The sequence below is a fragment of the Bacillus rossius genome, chromosome 2, assembly GCF_032445375.1.
Source record: "Bacillus rossius redtenbacheri isolate Brsri chromosome 2, Brsri_v3, whole genome shotgun sequence".
NCBI lineage: Eukaryota > Metazoa > Arthropoda > Insecta > Phasmatodea > Bacillidae > Bacillus > Bacillus rossius.
Genome location: NC_086331.1, coordinates 3,574,172 through 3,587,462, shown reverse-complemented (window position 1 = coordinate 3,587,462; position 13,291 = coordinate 3,574,172). Strand labels below are relative to the sequence as shown.

At 40.5% G+C, this 13,291-nt stretch overlaps 1 protein-coding gene across 1 annotated transcript in view; it reads left to right on the top strand.

Annotated features, from left to right (window-relative positions):
- The window catches only part of LOC134529037 (putative fatty acyl-CoA reductase CG5065), an 83,939-nt gene extending 74,694 nt beyond the window's left edge, over positions 1 to 9,245 (top strand). The window contains exons 8-9 of the mRNA XM_063362730.1: positions 2,540 to 2,664; positions 8,751 to 9,245. Of these exons, the coding sequence (XP_063218800.1) occupies positions 2,540 to 2,654 (115 nt within the window). The 3' untranslated portion in view covers positions 2,655 to 2,664; positions 8,751 to 9,245. The remainder of the gene's footprint in view (positions 1 to 2,539; positions 2,665 to 8,750) is intronic.
- Positions 9,246 to 13,291: the final 4,046 nt, after the last annotated feature.

Below are 13,291 nucleotides of genomic sequence, written 5' to 3'. Positions count from 1 at the left end.
TTTTTTGTTATCAATGGAGGCGCGTGGATTTTTTCAGATGCAGTCAGGGGTAAAGTTATATATTAATCACATATACGCGTGTTCTACTTTGATGGAAGGCCCGTAGTTCTGGGTTTCTCGTCTTGGGATGCCATGAACCATTTGCAAGTTACCGGAGAGTGTAAACAAACATGTCTGCCGCGACACTCTACTGGTAGTAGCTTGGCGTCTTGGTTGTAGCCGCGTCCTTGGCGAATAATTCACCGGTGTTTCTGTCGACATTGCAAGCCTTAAACCAAATATTTTAGAACTGCTCGCTGATGATGGCGACTGCAATGTCAACCGAAACACCGGTGAATTATCAGCCAAGGACGCGGCTACAAACCAGACAATGGCCGTGCAAGCCTGCGAACATTACTGATGGACTGGTTGTTCGGACTGGCAGCTTGGACTGCCACACACGGCAGTTACGACTGTTCGGTTCCCCGGACTGCTCGTGTGTGGGGGCCTCACGCGCCTCCATGACCCTATCATCTTATGCTGGAATATCAAAGTTGAAGGCCACCTGCCCTATGCCTAGAGACCTGCAAAATTCGCGGTTTCGATGGCCTTCAGGATAGACTGCACATACCCCTGTACACTCGGGCAAATAACGCAAGTTCATTGGCTGCCGACTTCTAAGTCGTCTCAGCTGGTTTGTCTGTGATTCGATCCTTCTTTGGTTGAGGGTTTATAACTGGTTGAGATTCGTCCAGATGAACCGTAAGCCAATAGCAAAATTATCTAAGAGATATATGTGTTTGAATTCTAGCCTATCACTGAATGAATCCGCGAATTTTGCAGGTCTCTACCTATGCCACATGCAAAACTGTTTTTTTGAAGTTTTTCATACTTAAAAACGTCCGTGAAAACAACCGTTTCAGTTTTTTTTTTTTTTCTCTGTCCAAAAACAAATGCTTAAGACGAAACCGTGGAACGTATAGACGAGCGCAGTGGCTCTTAAATGCTACTAGTAATCAGACATTTCCAATATATCTTGACTGGATTGCAAATTAGGAGGACTCTAGCAGCCAAATGAATGCCTTCTCTGTTTTAGCTGTGTCGAAATAAAAGCGATCACCAACGTTTCGGTCGATGTTGCAATTGCTGTCATAAGGGTAACGGTCTCCTGTTGGCTGCCACCCTGATGATGGCGACAGCAATGCGAACCGAAACGTTGGCGAGCTCTTTACTTCTGACGCAGCTTAAACACACAAATCAACAAACCTCAGGTAAAGGCCACGAAAACCTGTTACCTATTCTTAATACAGACAACCTCTGGCTAACTCCCAGCGTTTCGTAACTAGGGAATGTGACATGAGTCACAGCTGACTTGTGAATTTTCTCTGGAATTGTGGATGCTTGTGAACTTAAGAATTCGCCCTAAAGGATAGTGTTATTATTTATTGTACTGGAGACATTAATTTTTTTCATATTTATTTAGAGGCCTGCTCAATTTGAACTTTCACACACACCAATATATATGTATATATGCTTTTATGTAAGTATCTATAGGTGTGTTTATATATGTATATAAACACATGTATATATACACATACATATATACATTTATATTCTGTTGATTGCCAAAAGTTTAAATGATAGAGTCCTCTATTTTAACAAGAATATTGTGACAAATAATTGTGTGTGTTATGTATCATCAGTTGAAGACATGTTAGTTCATTACACTGTAGGCTATAGAAATAAAAGTCGGAAAGCAAAATGTCCAGTTAAACTGTAATATCAGACAACATCTACGTTTGTTTGATGTTTAAATTTACATACATTTTTATTCACTAATTTACATAATGCTGCAGTAAAACTTATTTTTCTTTTAAAGGTTTAATTTTGCTGGGTTAACGCATAAAATTATCTATAATATCAGAAAGGCTAACTTTCGCATCGGGTTTATTTTAATTTCATCAGTGACAGTTACTTGGAAGAATTTAATAAATGACTTTAATTTAATTTATTTTTGACGTGACAACGTCTAATAAATCGATGAACGCCGGCTGCACGCACGAAAAAGTGTCCCGTTGCGCACATTGTCTCGTTACGCTGTGTCCCGTTACGCTCATTGTACGCTTTCGCCACATCTATCTCTCTTCCACGCGATTGGAACAACCATCGATTTGACTTTTTCGAGGCACATTAAACTTGAAACACTCCCATTCGTTTCCTACTTTTCTTATCATTGTCCTATCCTTAACAGAATAACACAGATTGGAAGAAGTTAAATATCAAACATGTATAAAAGTTATAGTTAAAATAATCTCTTCGTTAAAGTTATAAACATATTTGAATTACTGAGTGCAAATAAAAGTAAATTTATCAATTAAATTGTAGATTTCATTTCACTCCTTCTTTGTATCCATACAAAATAGTGATAATTCAATAAAAATGATTCAATTTTATTCATAAAAGTATGAAATCATTTCATCAATGTTTTGTTATGACGTTGTCACCGTTAAACTATCGTCCTTAAACCGACTTTACAGACAACCAATTTTTTTTGTTTCAGGATGTACTGGCTCGACAAAGTGACAACAGTTTTGATAGTGTTGTTCTTGTTCTGGCTGCTGTACCCGTGGGCGAAGATGTTCTTACAAACGTTTGATTGCTCGTCGGGTGAATGAGGGATGAGTTGTGAGTATCATTGTTACGTGTAATAATGTGAGTTCTTAGTATTGTTCCAACACCACTGGATCCAACTTGACACTCGCATATAAAAGAACCAGAATCGCACAGCTCACAACTGAGTTTAAAAGTTGCTGCAATTAAAATACCGTAAAATAGATAAAAGTTTAATTATCTGAAAGAAAATTGTAAGTAGTTTCTGCCTGTTGCCTTTTTAATGAGTGTAATACAAGATTTTTAATTAGATTAAATATCTGTTTCTGTTCCCGAATAAATTAAGTTCCCCTCTTGCCGAGCAGTTCAGTGATGCCTATTCGTAGGACCAGAATTCTGATTTAGGTTTCCCATGGAAACCCGAAATTATTGCAGGTACAGTCCAGGAAGGTTTCGTACCAGAGGTCTTTGCCGATTTCTTCACCAAACACACTAATGTGTCTCGCTGCGGTTACCTCACTGTGTATGAGATGTTACACCGAAAGAAACAGATGAACAAAAACATACTTTACCAAATTTATTCTAGTAAATAATTACCGAATGGAAGTTGTTTTATTTTGTACAGAAAGGGTTATTGAGAACATTCATAGGTAGTACACTATGCTGCTAAATATTCAGGGGTGTTTAAAGATAGTGTACTCGCGTAAAAGTGGACACTAAAAATAAATGCACTGATAGCATCCTTACGGATGATTGCCAGTAATTTATCTCAAAATTTGCTTTGACATTCAAGTCAGCTATCAGCAAGGAAATGCAAGACATCCCTCAACGTAAAAGACAGGTATTCCTCAAATCAAAATGAGAACTGCGCCTACGGTAGAACACATTGTTTAGGCCTACATGGTTTCAATTGACATGTTGCATTTGAATTGAGGCGCAACAGGGAAAACAATATTTTAAATACATTCAAAAGTTACCGTTCTAAAACACGGTGAAGTCTTTCCAGACCACGGCCATGCAAGATTAGCGGTTTGGCTGGATTAAGTTTTAACGGAAATACCAAATGTGAAGATGTGAAAACTCGCCAGAAAATAGGAAACATCGTACTGAAATTTATTCTGGTCTCCAGAACGGCTATTGCCATCCCAATTCCAGGGCATGATTCCAGGCAGCTAGCGCTCTGGGCAGATAATCCTAGTCGTCCCCTTCCTTTTCCAGTTACCCCCGTCATCATAAAACTTTACAAATTCAATATTATTTATTATAAGTTTTAAACAGAATATTATGCAACTAAATACTACGGTTATTCAAACACATAGGTTGTTTTCTTTTTCTTATTAGATTTTAATAAATAGTTGTTGCAATTTTATACGACCGTTATAACTACCGTAATAAAACATGAGCTAGAGTATACTGTATATTGTTAAACGAGTTTTAAATATATATTTTTTTTAATATTTGGTCTGGTCTAAGGCTTGATATTCTTAAGCGCACTGCAATAGTTAGTATGAACTATAAGTTTCCCGCTTGACGTGTTTTTTGAAAATCAAATCATTGCCGTACGTTAATGCTCCCACCCCTCAAATATGACGCTCTGGGATTATGCCCGGTTGACCCATTGATGAATCAGTGCCTGCCCAATTCATAACAATGGAGAGAAGTCTCTAACCTCTAATTATCAAACAATATCACTCTTATGTTACCATTCTAAAGCTTTTTTAGAAAATCATATGTAAGCATGTATCATTTCATGTAAACAATCTTTTTACACCTCTGCAACATGGGTATTTAACGAGCATAAATGCTAGCACAAACATGTTCTATTTAATGAATAAAATCAATCTCGATTGAGTGGTCACACCACTCGCTCCCACCGAGGCGATCCGAGTTCGCTTCCCTGCGGGGTCAGATCCGGATTTATCGCCGGTGGGAAATGTGGTGGACGTTGCTGCGAGCTCCCAGGAAACAGTTGATTAGATTCCTTAGCAGATTTCAGGTACACAAAGTTCTAAAAAAAATATGTTATTTTAATAACTATTTACATTGCCACTAATTAATAGATTAGTCAACTGCCTTATCAGTTTTCCCCTTTTTTTTTTTTTTTTTTTTTTTAAAATGGGGGACCCCCCCAGGGGGTCCGCCCCGCCAAAAAATGCCTCTTTATTTTAAAAAGAGTGGTTACAAGGTATTTACATGGAAGGAAACATTTGACATCAATAAACAGTAATACGATACAAACATATTTACAAAAATAATTACGCGGCACTGGGCCCCTTCCAACAAAGAGTCCTTGGGGGCTGGTGGTGTTGCTTGGCGTTCTATCGTTGGTTGGTGGTGCTGAGGATGAAGGGCTGTAGGTGAGGCCGGGCCCGTTTGGCTCGGGTCTGGCCTGAAGATTGGCGGCCGGGTCATATGGTCAGCGGTACAAGTGGGGGTGGGCAGTGGTGTTGATGGTTTGTCCCGCAGTGCATTACCGTAAGAGGTGCGGGCCACCGATGTTAGCCGTCGGCCCCTCTGGCATCGGCGGCTGCATCTTCGTCGACGGCATCACCCAGGAGGAGGTGGGCAGTGGTGAAGAGGGGGCGTCTGGGATGTGGGGTGATAGGGGGTGGTTCGGCGAGAAGTCGGATGAGAGGGTTGAGGTTGGTTGAGCATTTGTGTAGGAATTTCTGTGTGATGTGGGAGATGCTGTGGTGAAGGTGAGGAAGGCCGGTTTGATCGAGGAGGTGTTGGCGGAGGGTGGCGCGTGGGAGGCCAAGGATGAGGCGTGTGCCGAGGAAGAATGAGCGGGTGATCGGGCGGAGGTTGAAGAGAGAGGAGTGTGCCCAGGTCGGGCATGCGTAGGTGAGGTGAGAAATGACGTGGGAGCGGTAGACTGTGATGCGGTTGGAGAGTGATGTACCGGATGTGGGACGGAGGACATGTGCTAGTTGCCCCATGACAGCGCGGGTTTTCGTTCTGATGGAGTCGAGGTGCGGTAGGAAGGTGAAGTTGGAGTCGAGGGTTACCCCGAGGTAGCGGGTGGTGGGGGTCCAGGGGATGATGTGATTGCGGAGTTTGGGTGGGTGGTCTCGTTTGGGGTGGTATCGGGAGAAGAGAATGGAGGAGGTTTTGGTTGGGTTTATGGCGATGCCGTGTGCGATGAATTGGGTTTGGAGGGAGTTTAGACCGCGGCTTAGACGGTCGCCGAGCATCTGCTCCGAGACTGAGGATGCCAGTATGCAGGTGTCATCTGCATACTGGACTAGGTATGTGCCTGGGGGGGGGTGAGGTCGGCAATGTGGAGAGTGAAAAGGAGTGGGCTGAGGATGGCTCCTTGGGGAACACCGGCGTGGATTGGTCGTGGTTGGGAGAGTTGGCCTTCTACCCGAACCTGGAATGAGCGGTCTTCTAGGAAGGAGCACAGGAGTCGTGTCAGGTGGGGGGGAATGTTGGTGGCAGCTAGTCGGTGGATCAGTTGGGCGTGTGGGACAGAGTCGAAGGCTTTGGCGAGGTCGAGGAGAGCCATGCCCGTGTGTTGCCGCCTGGAGAATCCTTGGACCACCAGGAGCTCCACACGGGCAATGGCGTGGGAGGTGGAGTGGTGTGGGCGGAAGCCAAACTGGTGGTTGGGGAGTAGGTGGTGGTCGTTGATGATGGGGAGGAGGCGTTGGAGGATGGTCTTCTCTGCCACTTTGGAGAGGATGGGTAAGAGAGAGATGGGTCGGTAGGAGGAGGGGAGGGTGGGTGGCTTGGCTGGTTTGGGGATGGGGCAGATGATGGCGTTCTTCCATGAGGATGGGAAGTGGCAGTGGAGGAACATGGCGTTGGTGATTTTGGTGAGGAGGACTAGGGCTTTGCGGGGCAGGTAGCGCAGGAGGGGGGTTGGGATGGAGTCGGAGCCCGGAGCTGCGTTGAGTCGAAAGTGGGAAATGATGGACTGCAGCTCCTTTGGTGTGACCAGGTGGAATGGTGGAGTCTCTGGTATGATGGGGAGTGTGGTGTGGCGGGATAGGTGGTGAGCCTCGTCGTCTGACGAGTCAGATGACAGGGAGGTGTTGATGGCGGGTGTGAAGGTGGTTTGGAGGTAGGCGGCCACTGCCTCAGATCTCTCTTGGGCAGTTTCCGCCACTCCTGTGGGGGTGGTGATGGGTGGGATGGTGGTGGGTGTGGCTTTCAGCCTTCGGAGGTAGGCCCAGAGGGAGCCTGTGGAGGAGGAGAGGGCTGCGAGGCGCTTAGTCTCCTGTTGAGCCTTCCATCCAGCTGTCAACCGACGGCAGCAGCCCCGCAGCAGGATGTAGATTCTCCTGCTGATCGGGGATCTGGTGGCCTGCCAGCGCGCGCGGAGGCGGTTCCTCAGGGACATGGCTTCTCGTATGTGTGGTGGGAAGGGGATGATGCGTGGTCGGGGGGGAGCCATGGGGATGTGGGAGTGGGCAGCTGCCGATATGGCCTGGGTGAGAGTTGTGGTGTGGGCGTCAATATCGGCAGGGGTGTTGAAGGGGACAGTTAGGTCGAGGGAGTGAGAGAGGGTGGTGCGGAAGGCTCGCCAGTCAGCCTTTGGGAAGTCAAAACGGGGCAGGTGGGGGTCGGTGTGGGGATGGTAGTGTAGAGAGCCCCTTAATATTTTGAGCATCGAAAGTGTAATATTCCATAAAAGCATGTTATAAGTCAAAATATTATACACTGCGTATTAAGCATTATTATCGTGGTTAAAAAAAAAGCAAAACGTTTACATAAGCCTCTTCTACTTGAATGTTACGCTTTATGGTTATAATCACCTTATTATGTAGCTACTACCGGTCCATAATAATGTAATAGTTTATTTTACATTTAAATTTTAGTTTATTATTGGGTAAATAAAAACAAGTGTGTTTTTGCAAAGGTTTAGCATGGTCTGCAACCTATCAGCAGGCGTAGAACTACTAATCTATAAAGAATAGGTACTCCGTACTCCTAGAGATATTGTCAATAATCATGCATTTTGTACAACTTCGCCGGCCAGTGCCAAAGTACAATAAAATCTCATGGTAAATAAACTAAAAGAAAACCTAACTCCACTAAATTTTAACTTTTTTTTCTAAAGGTTTATGGCCTCCAACGCTTCGATTTTTAACACTGTAGTCGCTACAATACGTCAGTAAAATAATAATATATTGCAAACAATTTTTGGAATTTGCAAGGTGATTTTTTTTTAACTATCTTTATCGAAAGATATTTTTTATTATTCTACGTAAGTAATGTAGAGTATGTATGTGAAGTAAGGGTCACATATTAAATTTTAAATTTACATTAACTAGTTAGCTATTCCCTTAAAATATTTTTATTTTTTATTTTTTTATGTATTTTAGTTTCTGTGCGTTCTGGCAGCTATGTACAAAGGGTGAAGGGAGAGGAAGGAATAGGCTCAAGGGAAGAGATGAGCAGGAATGTACGGAGGACAGGGAGAAGGAAAATTTGCTACAGAAGCAGTACCTATCTGTGTTTGTAAGGGGAGAAGTAAGGGAGTATCGGAAAGTAGGAGAAACAGTGGAACGGATAAGGATGGAAATAGTCACCAAACCCTCGATTCAGAAAGAAACAGCTTCTTCTAGTCTTTTCATAGAAACAACACATAAATCAAGACACATAGTAGAATGTGTAGGCAAAACCATCTAGTTTATGCCAATTGCCAACATAACAACAGAGATAAGTATTTCAAATGGAAGGTGTGACCATACTGCTGTCAGGCATGCTCACAACAGCACTCCAAAGTTGTAACAGGGTTAAACCTGGGCTTTAAATAACAGCTGAGGAAATATAACTTACTTCAGGTATTAAAAATTAATTTTGTATCTCTACATTTTTTTTTAAATTTTATATACACATTTTTAATTCATACAGCTGTATAATTTTTAATTATTTTTTCTCAGTAATCTGCTAAGAGAAAAACTTTGCAAATCATAAAAAAAAATTGTCAAATTAATATTTTCTGCCTCTGCTAAAGGCTAACAACATATATTTTCTTTATTCTGGCCATTTTCTTTTTAATGATATTTTGGTCAGTTTGTAAATAAAAACATAAATACTTACCTTTTTTTTGTATATGTATATAAGTGTCATGTTAACACATCTGTGTACATGCACATTAGTCTCAATGCATCTATACTAGTTTTTTAAAAATGTTATCGGTTGTTTTACAGGTGCCAGTGTGGTTGTCCGTGCTATAGACTTCAGAACTCACGAGTGTCCCTCACACACACGTGAGACCCACAGAAGTTGCGTCCAACACATCAGCCAGAATTCACCCCAAGCAGTCATGCCCTTCCAGCGAGTTTTTTTATTTTGTTTGGGTTGGCCACAAATTTAACAATGCTCTAACAGTTTTGTTTATTTTTACTTAAAAAAAAGTGTATATCTAAAAAAAATTATTACAAACAATAACTGCAACATCCAGAAACCCAAAGGTGAAAGAGTCATTGTATGCATTTGCCTTGGAAGTATTACGGGTAAAGTATATTTTTTTAGTAACAAAACAATGTAGTGACATACTAAGGCAACATAGCTGATGTAAATTATATATTTTCTTAACAAATTGTTGATGATAATGTAGTACATATGTACGTACACATGTGAAATCTATGCTTTTGATTGTGAAGTTGCAAAAAAAATAAATAAATAAACTACTTTAATAACTATTTTGGGCCCTGATGTGTGTATTTTATGTTATCAATAAACACGTTACTTTATCGCAACTAATTTTTCATAAGAAATTCCAAGAACTGCAATGAAAACTCGGAGCGGACTAAAGGTTTCTGAACATCAATAATGCCACCTGGTTTGCATAGGTCAAAAGCTGGAATCAACCAGGAAAAAAAAATGGCACAAGCGGCGTGATTGGCGCCAGATACAGAATTTGGGGGGAAAAAAATCCCTAGTTACTGTGTGATGATGTAAGTTGAACAAAATGTTGCATGTCATAGAAATATTTCCTGATCTCTTCTGGAACCTTTTCGTGTTTATAGATGAATTTGTTCAGTTTTTCTAAGCTAAGAATAGCTTTCGTAGCTGTCGCAGGTGGCTCCTCACAGTCAGAATCAGAATCATCATCTGATTCGGCTTTTGATGACTGTGATTGAATTACTTCACTAATGATGTCGCTGTCAGTCAACACTGGTGTTTTTTCTATTTCATTATCCACAGAGACATAGTCTGTGAATGGAACAGCATCAAACTGCATGGAGGCTGACACTTCTTGCCATACTTCAGGGTCAATGTCATTGCTTTCACATGTTTGTGCTGTGGCGTGGCTTGCATCCTGGTCTGATGAAGTTGCAGTGAGTTCGTCAGTGTTACAGCGTACAAAACCAGACTTTCACTAGCAGTTGGCAATAGTTTCTTGTTGAACATTCCACCATCCACCTGTGATCATTTCAATTGCCCGACAAACATTGATGTTCGTGAGCACTTTCAACCTAATGTTGATGAGCAACCTCTCAACAAGGCGTTTTTGAAAGTGTACATAGGCATTCCGAAAAATGCCTTGATTAAGGGGCTGCAAGTGAGATGTGCAGTTCGGTGGTAGAAACATCAGTTTAATGTTTTCCAGTCGAACATCAACACTGTGTGCTGTGCAGTTGTCTATTAACAAAATAATTTTTCTTCTTTTTCATATACTTATCATTTTTTACCAACCAATTTGAGAAGAGTTCTCTCATCATCCATGCACGGGTGTTACTAGCATAATCAGCAGGAAGACAAGAAACTCCCTTCAAGCACCTGGCCTCAATTTTTTTGTTCCTGTGGCATTGCAACAAAACAACACAACAACCTTTCTTTCCTTTGTTTTTTTTTTCCTCCAGTGCATTTTTCACCTTTACATGCCATTGTCCTGTTAGGCAGAAGCTTGTAAAAAAAAGGCAGTTTCATCAGCATTGAAAATATTGCTAAGAGTACGACTTAAAAATTATCTCCAGCTTTTCTTCCTTCCACTGGTTTGCTGCCTCTGTGTCTGCATCTTCATCCTCCCCACACACAACCTTATATGATATATAGGGACACCTGTATTTCGCGATTTCATTTCATGTCAAGGTATTTCACAAAACACTGTAACTTTTTCTAAGAGTCGTGGCAAATTGTGAGGGTGCAGCAGTACGGTGACCACATTCTCATTGGCCCCGTCAAGAGCGGGACGACACCTCTCACCGACCTCAGCCAATAACCACAGGAGAAAAGCTACAGTATTTTGTGAAATACCTTGACACAAAATGTATTCGCGAAATACAGGTGTCAATAATGATATACCATGTCGTTCCCGGAAGTGGTGCAACCACCCTGAACTGGCTTGGAAGTAGTTGATATCCATACGCAATGCAAACTGTTTTGCTTTAGCTTGTAACATTGTGTCAGTTACTGGACCATTTTTTGATTGTATGTACTTCTTTAAACCATTTGTTCAAAGCATCTTCCAGAACTTGGTGATCTCAGGAACGAAACCTTTTGCGGTCACAACCAAAAAAAGATTCTTCATACATTTTTTCAATTTTTGCCCGGTCTTAACAATCATACTTATGGTCATCGTCGTAACTGCGACCTGCTTTTTCCCTTTGTCCAGTTCTCCGAGCATTTACATTCTTTCCTTGAGCGTGAATTGCTTTTGTTTCTTTTAATCTCCAGGATCACTCAATTTTTGTAGCACACATACAATGAGGTGTCTAAAAAACATAATGTATGACTAAATTCAAAACAATAACAATCACAGCATGGACTTCAAACAATACATTGGCGTGACACTTTCCTCAGAATTAATACATTTTTCTCTTGAACTTCAATGTTTTGATGTATCGAATGGTGTTGTGTTGTTCAAATCACATATTAAGTAAGTTAATCTATGGAAGTGTGCACAAACGTTTGTTTCTTGAAGTTTTAGAGGTTATGTTGCGGTGGTATAATTGATTTCTGTTTGTTCGTTCTATAACATTAATCATTTAGTTGTAAATTTATCTACCAGTTTAAGTAAATTTTGACTTCCCCTTGATACCTTTGTGAGCAAACAGGACTTATTCCCTTCCCGGTGAAGGGTACATCTTTGTAATGGAACACATTAATACACTTTGGCAAATGTTTGCATTTACATTCTGATAACTAGAATGTAGTAGATTTGTTTGCTTGGTCTTTTGTAAACTTAAAGACCAATTTATTTATTTAAAAAAAAATAATTATTTGATAGATACATTAAAGAAAATTCATATTTACAAAAAAGTTCAGAAATAAATACCGTGTTTTTAGGCAAAATCGTAGCACATTTTATTCTAAAATCAAGTTTGAAAAGTAGGGGTGCGACGATTATGCGGAAAAAAAAATTGTTAGGTAAAGTTATTCATAAAAAAACCCATTCATGGAAAGTACGTTTATTTAAAAAAAAAAAAAAAAAAAAAAAAAAAAGGTGGGGTATACAAGAGCATGCCAAACCATTTATATTAATAATTCATTAAACAAAAACCTTTCTTCAAATTTATATAGAAAACCCAAACTGTAACGCTAACGCAGGCCACTTGAATCTGCGACATGAACTAACGCGTAACTATTGCCGTAGCACACATTTACCACGAAATAATGCAGGCCATCAAATGTAGTTAACTCGGCCCTTGACAGAGAGTGCGCGCTGCATGCAATCGGCGAGATATCGATATTCGACTATGTGCGCACGCTCTATACAGGAAGCAACATAACCAAACAGGAATGATGCCTACTAGCGCTGGCCACATGTTCATAAGCAGAACACCGCGGCAATTCAGACGATCAGATAAAGGAAATAACGTTTAAAAACATCTTTAAAAGAAAATTTACACGTCAGACAACTTCGTATTTCCATTAATTAAATAAGTAAGTAGTAATGTCCGAATAAATATTAGATTTCTACTTTAAAATACATCGTTTTATACGGAAAAGATACCTACACAAAGCGCTGGGCATCTAATAGCGGGACCAAAAACATAATTCGACGATTAAGCGAGAAGTTTTTTATCCCAATTTTGACGGCCAAAAATATAGGTGCAACGATTACGCGCGTGCGACGATTATGCGATAAAAGAGGGTACTTATGGGTGTTTATATTGTTGCTATTTGATTTTCAATTACAGTCACAGAAAAAAAAATTATTTATGTTTGACATGTTTCCTAAAGCGTGGGAGCAAACACAGAAGTCAACACAGACAAAATACTAAAAATGAATTACTTCAAACAGTAGCATGTTATTAAACTATCAAGTGATCAAGACGGGCATGTGGTTTGAGACCTTGGATAAAGGGTGCATTCAAGGGTAGGAACACATGTGGCTTTTCTGTCTCACAGGTGAAAATGTGATGCCACACAATTTTTATTAAGTATTTATAAGAATGAAGCCACATAAGTGACAATAACTGATGAATCACACTTGCACTGTGCATCTGCAATATTGCTCCCATTACTTATCACCAACTGCTACAGAACCTCCAACAAGCTCATGTATTTTCTTCTGGGAATGGAAGCTACTCGAGATGAAATGGTAACATAAAAAAAGTATTACTTTTACAAAAATTACATACAGTATTTCATATACGTATTTTAAATTAAAGCAAGGACGCTTGTATGTGATAACAGTAAAATGCATGTTATTAAAAAGCATTGTGTACGTGCTCGGATCCTGATGATCTACAGAACCCACTGTTGTCTCATTAATAAATGCTACTAAATACACAACAAG